The sequence below is a fragment of the Mobula birostris genome, chromosome 8, assembly GCF_030028105.1.
Source record: "Mobula birostris isolate sMobBir1 chromosome 8, sMobBir1.hap1, whole genome shotgun sequence".
NCBI lineage: Eukaryota > Metazoa > Chordata > Chondrichthyes > Myliobatiformes > Myliobatidae > Mobula > Mobula birostris.
Window position 1 is genome coordinate 105,069,870 of NC_092377.1, and position 15,473 is coordinate 105,085,342.

Consider the following 15,473-nt stretch of genomic DNA (forward strand, 5'->3'; position numbering starts at 1 on the left):
ACTGTAAATACCCTCTGACGTGAAGGAGAGTTGAAGAGTTCATGGGGAATAAAGGGAGAATAAAAATTGGGATTACATAGGATTAATGTAAATTAATTGCTAATGGTTCACATGGACTTGATGGGCTGAAGAGCCTGTTTCTGTGCCATATGGCCCAATAAATGTCTCTCTCCAGCTTTGCTTAACACAGTTGTAAAGTGTATTGAGATGTTGTCTTAACACCACTGAATTAATTGCATTATTTTTGTTCCCAGCTACTTCAATGTCACATACTTATCTGATGGTTAAGATAAGCAATTAGCTGCTGTTACTAAGAGTATTAGGTTAGGGATTCATTGAACTATTGTAAGGGACTAAAACATACAGCACAAAAGATATTGAAGGAACTCACTGGGTCAGGCAGCATCTGTGGAGGGAAATGGACAGCTGACGTCTTGGGTTGAGACCCTTTATCAGGGCTGCAAAGGAGGAGGGGAAATAGTCAGTATAAAAAAAGTAGTGAGGGAAAGGTGGAATGTGAACTGACAAGCGATGAAGGGCAAGAGTGAGGATTATGTATGAAGCTTGGAGGTGATAGATGGAAGTGACAAGGGCTGAAGAACATGGAATCTGAGAAGCAATGACAGTGGACCATGGAATAAAAGGAAGATGAAGTGAGCTGGAGGCAGGAATGTGTGAGAGGGCAGGCATATAAAGAGGTCAGGGGAGCGGAAGGAGAAGGAGTGATGGGGCTAGTGGGGTAAGGGGGGGTATAAAAAGAGGGAAATAGTTACTAGCAGTTAGAGAAATCAGTATTCATGCAGTCAAGTTGGAGACTACCAAGGGAGAATATAAGACTATATGTCCATAAGACATAGGTGCAGAATTAGTGCATTTGGCTGATCGTCTGCTTTGCCATTTCAACATGGCTGATCCATTTCCCTCTCAATCCCATTCTCCTGCCTTTTCTCAATAACCTTTCACGCGCCTGACTAATCAAGAACCTATCAACTTCCGCCTTAAATGCACCCAGTGACCTGGCCTCCACAACAGCCTGTGGCAACAAAGTCCACAGAGTCACTACCCTCCGGCTAAAGAAAATTCCTCCTCATCTCTTCTAAATGGACATCTCTCTCTTTTGAGGCTGTGGAGTGGTGCTCCTCAAATCTGTGTCTAGCTTTACCTTGGTAGTGGAAAGGGCTGTGGACAGACATGTTGGTGTGGCAATGAGAAATGGAATTAAAATGGCTGGCCACCAGAAAATCCCAGGTGAAGCAAAGCAGCTCAACAAAACAATTCTCCCCCACCCCCAATCTATGTTGCATCTCACCAATATAAGAGAGGAGACCGCACTGGTAGTTCTGGATGAAATGAACAGCTACTGAAGATTTGGGAAAGCTACTTTTGAGTATCTCTTCTGTATAGCCATATTTAACAATCCTAGAACAGCTGGCTTGCTTTTATATAATGGCTTCAGTCTAAAGATCAGAGGCTTCCCTGTGAGTTTGATCAGCTGGAAGACAGGGCCGTAAGCCAAGGAGGAGACACTTGGACAGATGAATGAAAATCTTGGCCAAATGCTGGACTTTAAATGTTAATTTGAGGAATTTGTCAATTGAAGGTAAAGTCAGTTGCACTGCCTAAGTTATCAAAATAAACTTTGCACTGGAATTAGTTGGGACCTGTTAAAACCTGATTGATTCTGACTGGGACATTATTTATCCCTCCTGAGTTTCAAAATACCAGATGCAGTAAGCACGTTTTTTAAAAAAAAGCTCTATAGAATGATGAATAATTGAACCAAAATTCAGTAGTTTTGACAGTAGGAAGGTTTCTTGCTGCAGAAGAGTTTGTCAGCTGGAATGACATTCCACAGGCACAGATCAAAGGGATCTGTGGAAAACTAAGGGAATGACAATTGTACTGTTTTCAGGTGTCTTTATTGTCCAGATGTTACAGAGCTGAACAGAGGAGATAGCATCCATCGTAGACCTGTCTCAGTGTTAAGCTAATAACGATGTATCAACGTTGTCTGTGAGGCAGGAGATATACATGCCATGACCAGCTTAAAACATTTCATGATGATAGATGTCAGAGCCAGTGGCGGGGGGTGTGGGGGGATTTGTGGGAGTGTTCTTAAGGCACGTTACCTTGTTTTTCTTGGGTACCAGCATGATAGTGGTCTTAAAGCAGGTGTGAACCTCAGACTTTAAACATTAAATATGTCTGCAGATACTCCTACCAGCTGATCACGTCCAGGGACATTCTCCACAGGTTCACTCTTCGGAAGCACTGATCTTGTGTCTGCAATGGTAACTGTTGGGAGGCTGTTGGGGTTGGGTAGTGATCCCCCTTCCCTTCAAAACATGCGTAGAATGTGTTGAGGTCATTGGGAAGATGTACTGCTTTTGGTGATGCTACCTGACTTTGTTTTGCATCCCCGCTGTGGCATGTAAGCTCCATCACAACTGATGGGGTTTGATCTGGGACTCTATTTTGGACTGCTACTGTCTCTGGGCATTCCTGATAGTTTTATGGAAATTGTACATCAATTTTTTTGTATAGGTCAAGCTCACCTGATTTGAATGCTGCAGTCTTGCACTTAAGCAAGGAGTGAATCTCCTTGTTCATCCACAGTTTTCTGGTTTGGGAACACCCGGATTGTCCTCTTTGGTACACAGTCCTCAACATACTTGGTGATGGTGGTGACATAACTCATTTAGGCTGGCAGCTGTGTCTTTGAATGTGTGTCAGTACTGTAGGTGATGAATAAAGGCTGATTATAAATGGATTTCCTCTTTCCCGATGTTGATTTTGCAAATATTTGTATGGGGATCTGTGTCCTGTGGCCCTGAAGCAGCTCCAACTGGTAGCCATAATGAAGAATTCCCACTGCACCTCGGGAAGTAAATGAAGCTTCAAATTTTAAACAAGTGGAAACCTTTTGTAGATAGTGAAATGATTAGGGCTTGCTCACCTTTAAATAAAAACAATGCTGCAATATCACAACTATTAAACGTGAGGAAATCTGCAGATGCTGGAAATCCAAAGCACACAGGAAGTGTTGGAGGAACTCAGACCAGGCAGCATCGATAGAAAAGCTCAAACAGCTGATGATTCAGGCTGCAACCCTTGATAGGGTCCTGATGAAGGGTCTCGGCCTGAAATGTTGACCGTTTGCTCTCTTCCGTGGATGCTGCCTGGCCTGCTGAGTTCCTCCAGCACTTTGTGTGTGCTATGTCACAATTACTAAACATTATTATTTAAAAAATGCAGTTTTGAAATAATTGTAGGAAGTAATTTGTGTGCATGATTTTGTAAAGGTCTATGAGGTATTTGGTGTTTTGGCTTTTTTGTTGCTTTTTTTAAAAAGATCAGTGGTATAGGTGAAGTTCCTTGCAAGACCAGTGCCAAAAAAATTGAAGTTTGTGTCAATTAGGTGATTGCAGAAAAATTTTCTCTATTAAATGTTAAGTGCTATGGGAAAAACAGATCAACATGGGGGGAGGGGGAACTTGTGGATTTGTGCTTTTTTGCTTTGAATACAACAGAGATTAGTGTTGATTTAATGATTACTGTGCTGAAAGTCTTTCCATCATAATTACTGCCATGTCTAAGGCATTGTGATGCATCTGGTTCAGCTGTAGTGGTTCAAATGTTACAGAATAATTTTGAGTTAACATTTTTCTATGTACCCTTACTCACATTGCATCAGAATATTTATTTACATGTTTCCCCCGCTATCCGAAAGTAGAGCATTCCTATGAAACCTTTCGTAAGCCAAAATGGCGTAAAGCAAAGGAGCAATTACCATTAATTTATATGGGAAAAACTTCTGAGCATTCCCAGACGCAAAAAATAACCTACCAAATAGCACATAAAACCTAAAATAACACTAACATAAAGTAAAAGCAGGAATGATATAATAAATACACAGCCTATATAAAGTAGAAATAATGAATGTACAGTGTAGTTTCAGTTATCAGAATTGGGAAGATTTAGCCAAAACCGATTTGTAGAAAAAAATTGGCATGTACTCGCATGCCTGCACAAGGCTTCACGGTCATGGCAGTCTTTCTCGGGGTAAACACAAGTTTAAAGCGGGTGCCTTTTTTCGTAAAAGTGAAAATCCTCTTTGGATTTCTTTTAGTTAGCAAAAACAGGTACTAATGTAGGTCTTTTGTAAAAGCGAAGTGGCGTAAAGCGAACTTTTGTAAAGTGGGGGACATTGTATTGAGATACAGTGGGGAATAGGCCCTTGCAACACCCGATTTAACCTTAGTCTAATCAAGGGACATTTTACAATGACCAATTAACCCATCAACCAGTATGTCTTTGTACTGAGAGAGGAAACTAGAGCACCCAGAGGAAACACATGTGGTCATGGGGAGAACGTGCAAGCTCCTTTCCGACAGTGAAGGGAATTGAACCCTGGTCCCTGGGACTGAAATGTGTTGTGCTAACCACTACGCTACTGTGCCGTCCACATGTGGACTTCGTATTGGCTTCTACAGCCACCTGAGGACCCACCAATAGACAACCCCTTAAGGAGAACATCATACTCAATCTGATGACATCAGTATGTCATCAGATGCAGGTTTCCCCCGCCATCCGAAGATAGAGCGTTCCTATGAAACGGTTCGTAAGCCGGAACGTTGTAACGCGAAGAAGCAATTACCATTTATTTATATGGGAAAATTTTGTGAGCTTTTGCAGACTCAACAATAACCTACCAAATCATGCCAAATAACACATAAAACCTAAAATAACAGTAACATATAGTAAAAGCAAGAATGATATGATAAATACACAGCCTATATAAAGTAAAAATACTTTTCCACAATCATTGCTGCACTGTTCTCCGTAGCGAAACTCGTGCGCAAGCACCGTCGGCAGAAAATCTCACACAAGTGCTGTTGGCAGAAACACTCTCTCCGGTAACCTTTAAGCTATGAAGCTGCCAAATCATACCAAATAACACGTAAAAATACACAGCCGATATAAAGTAGAAATAATGTATGTACAGTGTAGTATCACTTACCGGAATTGGGACAGCGCCAAGCACACTGATGGTGGTGTGTTAGGCTGAGTTGTTGCAGGTTGGGGTGGTGCAGTAGCCCCCACCCTCTGGGCAGCGAACCAATACCAATCCGTGAAGCATTCAGGGTACAGCGGTAGCCGGGACGCATCCAGCACATCTTTAAGAAAAAAACCGAAACAAACAAGCTAATTAATTAGGTGCCACCCGGCACGTAAATGTCAGCCCAGATCAGAGGCGATGTAATCGGGAATCGTCTCTGATCTGGGCTGACAATTACGTGCCGGGCGGCACCTAATTAATTAGCTTGTTTATTTCGGCTTTTATCTTAAAGATGTGCTGTGTGCCTCCCGGCTACCGCTGCATTCTCCGCGAAACGGTATCTGTCCGCGGCCTGGGGGCTGGGGTGGTGGGACACTGGGGTGTCATCTCATCGTCGATCAGGGCAGGCAGGTCATCTTCTCCTATCTTTGCCTGCCTTGATGTCAAAGGTCGAGATTTGTCGTCTGCTGTGGCTGATGTGGAAGGTTTGCTTGACTGCTGAACCTCGTGCATTTTTCTATCATACAGTTCTTTGTAAGCACGCAAACCATCTTGCAAATATCCCCTAAACCGACGTACCCTTTCAAAATTAAAGTCGTACTTTATCATTGCAGTGAAAATCTCACGCAGTTGCTTCACGTTCAGTTCGCTACTGCATTCGGTTTCAATTGTTATCCTTTCCTCTTCCAATTGCATCAGCTCTTCATCTATCAGTTCTTGGTCATGCGATGCCAAAGCCTTTTCAACATCATCTTTGTCAGCTTCCACAAGCCAAACTCACTTTGTCCTTACTTCATTCACCACGATCAAAATGCTTAATTATGTCTAGTTTTACACTAAGTGTAACACCCTTACAAGCTCTTATAGGCTTTTCCGATAACTTAGAACTCATCTTGCAAACGGCTGCTCACAGACATGTGTGTTAAGCAGCTGTTCGGGGCGCGCGCTGCTTTTTTTTTTCGTAACTTGAAAACACCTGAAAGCGAAAACAGGGTACTAATGTAGTCTTTCCTAACAGTGAGGTTTCGTAAAACAAACATTCCAAAAGTGGGCGACACCTGTATCGACTTTCAGTCTGAGAGATTGTCTTGCTGTTCGTTTTGCCAATTTCAATGTACAAATCTCAGGACACTTTAAGAACTGTAACTACGCTGTTCGTAGAAAATCGATGTCCCAAGTGAAGTTCAAAGTAATTTTTTTTCCAAAGTCCATATATGTCACCATATACAGTTCTGAGATTCATTTTTTTTGTGGGCATTCACAGTAAGTATAAGAAACACAATAGAATCAGCGAAAGACCACACCCAACAGGATGGATAAACAACCAATGTGCAAAAGACAGCAAACTGTACAAATACAAAAAGAAAAAATAACAATAATGATGATAATAAATCAACAAGAAATTAGTGTTGGGAGAATGAGATGAAGAGTCTGTAAGTTGCGGGAACAGTTCAGTGTTGGGTGAATAAAGTCAAGTGAAGTTATCCACTCTGGTTCCAGAGCCTGATGACTGAGGGGTAATAACTGTTTCTGAACCTGGTGGTGGAGATCCTGAAGCTTCTGTACCACCTTCCTGATGCAGCAGCAAGAAGAGAGCATGGCCTGGATTGTGGAAGTACTTGATGATGAATGCTACTTTTATGCAGTAGCACTCTGTGTAGGTGTGTTCAGTGGTGGGGAGAACTTTATCTGTGATGGACTGAACCATATCCACTACTTTTCCAGGACTTTAATGTTTCCATACTAGACCATGATGAGATGCCATCCAATCTACTTACTGAGAGAATTCTTTTCTGCGATCCTGACTGCAGTTTACACACCGTCAAAGGCAGATGTTGGTTGGAGGAATATAATTTTTCCCAATCATCTATTTTCTTTCCGTTTTTCTTAGCAATATGGTGTTTCCATGTTCTGAAGGTTGTTAATGGTTAATGGTAATTTCAGTCTTAAACTTTCAGAATGTTTAATGTCCTCTTTAATGTGACCAGAATGTCCTCTTGTTTTCCAGTTCAGAAGGATTGTTGTGTCAGTGATGTTTTAGCATTATACACTGGGGTTACTGGTGACCTGCCTTCGTTCAGGGAAGGTGGTGGTGAAGGAATAGTGAGGGTTTGATTTGTCAAGAGGGGTTGTGGAAGATGAATGGTGTTATATTGCATGTTACTTCTCTGCCAAATGTTCACCTCAGGGACTTTAATGCAGTTGTAGGTTGAGATTCTAGGTATTAGATCTCAACCTACAACTGCATTAAAGTCCCTGAGGTGAAGCAGAGTTTGGCCCTTTGGCCCACTGAGTCATTTGATTATAGCTGATTTATTATCCCTCTCAACCACATTTTCCTGCCTTCTCCATATAAATTTTGACACCCTTATTAAACAAGAACTTATCAATCTCTGCTTCAAATATACCTGCAGCTGCTGTGGCAATGAATTTTAGATTCACCACCCTCTAGCTAAGCAAATTCCTCCTGATCTCTGTTCTAAAGGGATGTGTCTCTATTCTGAGGCTGTGTCCTGTAATGCATTAGAATGTTCAGATGCCACAGCAGTTAAGTATTTTAAACACAAGAGTTTCTGCAGATGTTGGCAATCCAGAGCAACACACAACACTGGTGTCTGAGGTGTGGGGTGGGCTTTATCCTGTGGACTTCCTTTAACGTCCTTTCAATACTTATTTAGATGGATGCTCGGTAAATTATAGCAGGGGTCATGAATAAAAGGTTAGAGGAGTGGTGGGGGGGGTCACATACACAAGCTGTGTATAGTTGGTTTCACTGGGCTATTGTGAGGAAAGGTCTGTCAAATTCTATATACATTTCTTTCCCGGGATATACTTCATTGCCAAAAGCGATCTGTATTGGCCTTTTGTGAGATGTGTCTGCAAAACACAATGGCTATTGAAGATCCCGTAGTCAAATGCCACTGCCTGGTTGTGCCTTTACTGATGTCATGTTTGTCACAGCAAGCTGTCAGACTTTGAAGAATGGACTCTCCCATGTCAGAGTTAGTAACCTGTACTGTGGGGCAGCACAGTGGTGTAGTGGTTAACATGCTGCTGTCTGTAAAGAGCTTGTACGCTCTCCCTGTGACTGTGTGATTTTTCTCTGGGTGCTCCAGTTGCCTCCTATGGTCCAAAGATATACCAGTTGGTAAGTTAATTGGTCATTGTAAATTGTTCTGTGATTAGGCTGGGGTTAAATCGCAAGTTGCTGGAGGGGACTGCTTGATGGGCTGGAAGGTCCTATTCTGTGTTGTATCTTAATAGCTAAATAAATAACATTAGGTTATCATAATATTAGAGCAGGTTAAAAGGTTGCACAACATCATGGGCTGATAGCACAATACAGGACTATTATGTTCTGTGTAAACTCAGCAGGTCAAGCAGCATCTATGGGGGCGGGCGGGGAGAGTTGGATTGAAATATCAACTGTTTATTCCCCTCCAGAGATGCTGTCCAACCTGCTGAGTTCCTCCAGCTCTGTAATTTGAAGTGCAATGGTTGGAATGAAGTTGGAAATGTAACAGCCGCTTTTCACCTGGTGGAATCCCACTAGCAATGATGTGATATACACTCAGTAGCCACTTTATTAGATACCTCCTGTGGTTTTTACTGTTGTAGCCCATTCACTTTAAGGTTTGACCTGTGCATTCAGTGATGCTGTTCTGCACAGCACTGTAGTAACGTGTGGTTATTTGAGATGTTGTCACCTTCCTGTCAGAATGAACTAGTCTGGCCATTCTCCTTTGATCTCTCTCATTAACAAGGCACTTTCACCTGCAGAACTGCTGCTCACTGAATGTTTTTTCTTCTGCATCATTCTCTGTAAACTCTAGAAACTGTTGTGCGTGAAAGTACCAGGAGATCAGCTGTTTCTGGAATACTCAAATCACTCTGTCTGACACCAACAATCATTCTGCAGTCAAGATCACTCAGATCACATTTCTTCCCCATTCTGATGTTTGGTCTGAACAACAGGTGAACCTCGAGCCAGTCTGTATGCTTTTATGCATTGAGGTGCTGCCATATGACTGGCTGATTACAGATGTACCTAATAAAGTGACCACTGACTGTATATTTTAGCTGGGGGATAGACATTAGCTACAGCATCTTGGCAAGCCCTTCATAGTCCCTTGAAATAGAACCATAGGATTGTTATGTACATGATAGTGTGCAGAGTACCTGAGTTGTGAAATAGTGCTGCACTGAAATAGAGGAGTTTTGACTTCATGCTTCAATCTTTGGCTAGGGATGTGCACCTACACTCTGAATTTAGTCTGGCTAAATAAACAGTGAAAGTTTACTTGTAAGTTTGAAACTCAGATTCTGGGGAGGAGAATGGACAGAAGATTAGTGAGGGAGAGACTTGTCATGTGCGGTAATCCAGAACTGTTTCAGTTCATCCCCAGGTTGTACATATGACAGATGGCAGCATTATTTGAGTTTGTGAAGACCTACAATAAATATTGCAGTATCTGATTACAGAATTAAATGCTTTGTATACAGGCATGACCTGCTCCATCAGAATGATGTAGAGTATTGACAAGTACTGCTCTCTGCTGTCACAATTTATCTGCACTTTCTGATGATGCATTCAACTTGGAAAGCTAACACGGAGAAAGTTTTTTGAAAAAGGAGCAGTTGTTTCCATAAGCCAAAGGTGGTAGTAGATTTTTGACATATTTTGTCCCTAACTGGTTTCACCCTGCTTGTATAAACACAGTGCGGTTGTTCTGCTGCATCATGTGTCTGAACATCATTTGACTGCTGTATTGTTTGTGCTCCGTGGAAGAAATTTGTGATGAAAGATCCTGATGAAGGGTCTCAGCCTGATTTGTCAACTCTTTATTCTTCTCAATAGAGGCTGCCTGATCTGCTGAGTTCTTCCAGCATCTGCAGAATCTTGTGTTTAGGAAATTTGTGGAAAATGTCATTTTGTAATCAGCTATGTCCTGTACCTTTTCCCACTTAGCTTTGCTTCAGCCCATGGGGATTCAAGAGGAGCAGATTTGTTGTGGAGTCACATTGTTTCAAGTTAGTTTTTATTTAGTTTAACAGAATTGCCATAAGTACACAGCAAAAACTGATAAACCTGATGTCTTACAATTACAGAGTGGATGCATGTCCAAGTTATTGCATTTGTTAACATGATCTCCTTTGCTTGAAAATTTGGAAGAGAAATGTTTTGTTCTATTAATGTTTGCAAAATAGTTTTCAAAAAAACACTAACTACATGATAGAAGAGGATAGTGGGGTAGGTAGTTGAGAAATTCATTTTAACTTTTGTAAAAATTGGGTATTATTTAGAAAATGGGGTTAATCTAGAGCAGCACACATCAAAGTTGCTGGAACGCAGCAGGCCAGGCAGCATCTCTAGGAAGAGGTACAGTCGATGTTTCAGGCCGAGACCCTTCGTCAGGACTAACTGAAGGAAGGGTGAGTAAGGGATTTGAAAGTTGGAGGGGGAGGGGGAGATCCAAAATGATAGGAGAAGACAGGAGGGGGAGGGATGGAGCCAGGAGCTGGACAGGTGATTGGCAAAAGGGGATACGAGAGGATCATGGGACAGGAGGTCTGGGAAGAAAGACAAGGAGGGGAGGGGACCCAGAGGATGGGCAAGAGGTATATTCAGAGGGACAGAGGGAGAAAAAGGAGCGTGAGAGAAAGAATGTGTGCATAAAAATAAGTAACAGATGGGGTACGAGGAGGAGGTGGGGCCTAGCGGAAGTTAGAGAAGTCGATGTTCATGCCATCAGGTTGGAGGCTACCCAGACGGAATATAAGGTGTTGTTCCTCCAACCTGAGTGTGGCTTCATCTTTACAGTAGAGGAGGCCGTGGATAGACATGTCAGAATGGGAATGGGATGTGGAATTAAAATGTGTGGCCACTGGGAGATCCTGCTTTCTCTGGCGGACAGAGCGTAGATGTTCAGCAAAGCGGTCTCCCAGTCTGCGTCGAGTCTCGCCAATATATAAAAGGCCACATCGGGAGCACCCAATGCAGTATATCACCCCCGTCGACTCACAGGTGAAGTGTTGCCTCACCTGGAAGGACTGTTTGGGGCTCTGAATGGTGGTAAGGGAGGAAGTGTAAGGGCATGTGTAGCACTTGTTCAGTTTACACGGATAAGTGCCAGGAGGGAGATCAGTGGGGAGGGATGGGGGGGATGAATGGACAAGGGAGTTGTGTAGGGAGCGATCCCTGCGGAATGCAGAGAGAGGGGAGGAGGGAAAGATGTGCTTAGTGGTGGGATCCCGTTGGAGGTGGCGGAAGTTAATCTAGAGCAGTTCTTGTTTCACATCAGGCACTCCTTCCCAAATCTTCCTCCAGAACATCGACTGTATCATATCTACCTCCTGCACTTGTCCAAAATGTTAGCACTTTTGCAAACAACTTCCCTGCCCACATTGATTTATTCCAGAAGTTCGGTTAATGGTAGGGGTCCATGGCATTAAAAAAAAATGTTGGGAACCCGTGATCTAGACTACCTGATGATTTTCATTTCCTGGATGACTCTGCCTCCATCCCAGCAGAGGGACACCTCTGAAGTCTTGTTAAAAATTCACATAGTATCAAAATAAGGAAGCTTTCACAACATTTGATACAGGATTAAACACCATCTGCCATTTATTCGTCCTTTTTACCAACGCTTTGATATCCCCTTTTAGGCTAAGACTATTCTCCACACTGTGAACAATTCCATCAATCTGCATATCATCTGGAAAGTTACTGATCCTGGTTGGGTTGGATTGAGTTGTTCTCCGATCTTGGCAATTTGCATAGAAAAGTTTCATCACCATATGAGGAGAGTGGTGTACAAAATCCAATTGAGGGAGTGCAGCAAATATTACTTTGGCCAATCTGGGAGAAAACTATCCCCAAGGATCCACGAACATCATCTGGTGGTTAAGTGGCATGACCAACTTGCCCTAGACTCTACACATGAAAATTGAGAGGGGCAAAAGTTCGATTGGGCATCAGTGAAAGTCATGGCGCCAGCAAACACGGGGCATACAAGAGAATTCCTGGAAGCACGGTTTTCCATGAACAATTCTGTAAATGGACATGTCGACCTTGATCCTACTTAAAAGACAACGAGAGCAAAATGCCAGACTATAGTGCACAAAGTTCACCTCATAGCAATGAGATTTTCTCCCCGCGTCACAACTGAGTTTCTGAAATGACCACCAATCAGCTGATAGATAAGTATATAAAGGCAAAGCATTTGGAGGACACACCACAATTAATAGCACATTGATATGTTTGTTACTGCACTAACCACCATGGAACACCACCAGTCACAGGCATGTAATTTCAAAAACTGCTCTCCACCAACACTGTCTTCTATTGCCAAACTTATTTGTGAATCTAATGTGCTGCTTCCCATAGGGCTTAACCTTTTTGATTGCTCTCCCATTTACTGCACTGTCTTCATCAATATATCCTTATCTGCTCAAACGAATTCAACCAATGAGTCCTGTAAGTTAGTCATCTTTGAGAAAAAAGTTTAGTCTAAGTAAATTGGCCTGTTCTTTTTTTTTCAGAGCTAGTTAGTGGTGACCAACCAAATGGCTTTGCTGTTTGTATTGTGGGATTGTGCTGGACATCTGAGAGTTCCTCCAGCACATTGACAGACAATGTGCTGCAAGAGATCGGCAGGTCAAACAGCATTAGCAGGAGGAAAGAAATTCCACATGCTTTGAAGTTGAAACTCTGCGTCAGGTAGAGTGGGATGTGTTTACAGTGGTTGAGCTGGCTCTGGCCACTTATTATATGGGGAAGGCTGAGAGTACAGGAGAAATCAGTTGACATGTATGCTTCATCTTGGGGTTCAAGGAAGAAGGTGCTGTTGGACACTGAAAGGGGGAGAAGGTTGAAGCAGAAAAGATTCTGATATCACAGGAAGTAGATAATGAATTATATGATGATTTGTACCTTCCAGTGGAGAGATCTATCCTGGAGACAAGGTCTTTTCACATTTCTGAGCTAAGGTAACGGGTAAGATTGAGCGTGGCCAAGAAGGTAAAGGAAAACATAGAAACATAAAAAATCTACAGCACAATACAGGCCCTTCGGCCCACAATGCTGTGCCGAACATGTACTTACTTTAGAGATTACCTAGGGTTACCCATAACCCTCTATTTTTCTAAGCTCCATGTACCTATCCAGGAGTCTCTTAAAAGACCCTATTGCATCCACCTCCACCACCGTCGCCGGCAGCCCATCCCACGCATTCACCACTCTGCATAAATAAAAAAACTTGCCCCTGACATCTCCTCTGTACCTACTTCCTAGCACCTTAAAACTGTGCTTTTTTGTGTTAGCCATTTGAGCCCTGGGGAAAAGCCTCTGACTATCCACATGATCAGTGCCACGCAAAGTGGTATGTTAAATAAGTAGTCCAATGAAAAGTTACCAGTACACAGTAAGCAAGTAGCTCATTAGTTTATTTATGATGAAACTAGTTTTCACTTGTGGTTGGTAGATAGTTCTGTGTGGATGGGTGTAACTCTCTGGGGACTTTAACATGGCAGAATTTTCTCAACATTTGAAATTGCAGCAAATCTACATTTGTTGGTAAAATTCTGAATTTTGCACACTCAGATTTGGAATATATCTGGAGATATGTTTGTTTACATGTGACAAAGTGATGTGAGGTGATGAACTGAATGGGTTGCATGAGAATTATTTTTCTGGAGAAGTTGGTAAAGCTTAGGCTGGGTTTTCATTGTGACTGTATTTGTATGTAGACACTGTAGAATGGTATTTTCTACCTATGGACTTGCACTTTAAAGTGAAAAGATGTGGTTGATTATTTTTTTGTTTAAACACTGTTTTCATTGCAGCTTTGGATAGAACAGCAGCCCAAAATGATTGTGGTGTTAAGAGTAAATGGAGTTGTGAAGATACAGAGAAAGAGGACCACCCTGTGAATTTGGAAAAAGAGTAAGGATGTTTTTCATGTTATAAATAATTTGTCAATATTTAATAATGTATGAAAACTGAGTCAATGCATTTTTCATACTGTCAAGAAACTTTTTTTGCACTGCCCTGATTAAAGCTGAATGTTTACTGTGATAAGTGGCATTTCTTTTCAGTGGACTAGTTTTTAAGTTTTATCCACAGTTCTGATGTTTGTCTATCTCACACATGTATGAGTTCAAAAAATGTAAAAGGTATGAAGACTAAATGCAGTTTTGGGCCACATTTTCTGTTTTTTTCTTTCTAATGCTGATGATTAACATTGTACATGATATATGTGTATTACATATTTGTACTAATTACACAGATTATAGACAACATTGTTCCTGTTTTTCCTACATGGTCAGCTTTACTTTGCCTTAGTCAGCAAGTGCAACTAATTGCCAACCTCATTAATCAGAGCTTGTAGGTTTGTGTGTGTAATCATTTGGGAGTATTATTTGATGTTTGACTAGGGTGAACAAGAGATCTGGTAAATGTCAAGCATTTGAACATTAGGAAGACTAACTTTCAAAACTTTGGCAAGAAGAGATTATTTTCATCTTCTGCACTTTTATTCACTGTTTACTGTTGGCTGTCATATCTTAGGATTACTGAAAAATTCATCGAAATCTTTGGTTCAAATTACAGAATTAATATTTTGGCAAAAGGTACAAGGAGAACTTGCAGTGGGGGGGGCGAGATATAAAAAACTTCAGTACAGTGTAGAGATGATCTATAGATTTTCAGATAGTGCTATTATATAACAAAATGTACCATAATGAAACACTGTAAGCTGAAAGTTACTATCAGTTGTCAAATTGCACTGGGAAGCTGCATCTAGTTGAACTGGGAGCATAGAACAGTACAGCACAGGAACAGGCCCTTCAGCCAATGACGTTGTGCCAAGCTAATTAAATTTCTAACTAAGCTGATCCCACCCACCTTCACAATTTTGGTATTTCTCCATCTGTGTGTCCAACAAACTGGACTGGTCCAATAAACTGGACTGGTCAAAGTACACTGAGGCAGTCTACAAGAAGGGTCAGAGCTGTCTCTATTTCCTGAAAAGACTGAGGTCCTTTAACATCTGCCGGACGATGCTGAGGATGTTCTGCGAGTCTGTGGTGGCCAGTGCGATCATGCTTACTGTTGTGTGCTGGGGCAGCAGGCTGAGGGTAGCAGACACCAACAGAATCAACAAACTCATTCATAAGGCCAGTGATGTTGTGGGGATGGAACTGGACTCTGACGGTGGTGTTTGAAAAGAGGATGCTGTCCAAGTTGCATGCCATCTTGGACAATGTCTCCCATCCACTACATAATGTACTGGTTGGGCACAGGAGTACATTCAGCCAGAGACTCATTCCACCAAGATGCAACACAGAGCGTCATAGGAAGTCATTCCTGCCTGTGGCCATCAAACCTTACAACTCCTCCCTTTGATGGTCAGAC

General features: G+C 42.0%; 1 protein-coding gene across 13 annotated transcripts in view; it reads left to right on the forward strand.

The window, feature by feature from the left end:
• Positions 1-15,473, forward strand: part of senp6a (SUMO specific peptidase 6a) — a 160,007-nt gene that overhangs the window by 12,220 nt on the left and 132,314 nt on the right. For all 13 annotated transcript variants that reach the window (XM_072265875.1, XM_072265874.1, XM_072265867.1 and 10 more), the window contains one exon: positions 13,904-14,003. Coding sequence is in view for 11 of the 13 variants with exons in the window: in XM_072265867.1 (XP_072121968.1) it covers positions 13,904-14,003 (100 nt within the window). In the remaining 2 variants the exon portion in view is untranslated. The remainder of the gene's footprint in view (positions 1-13,903; positions 14,004-15,473) is intronic.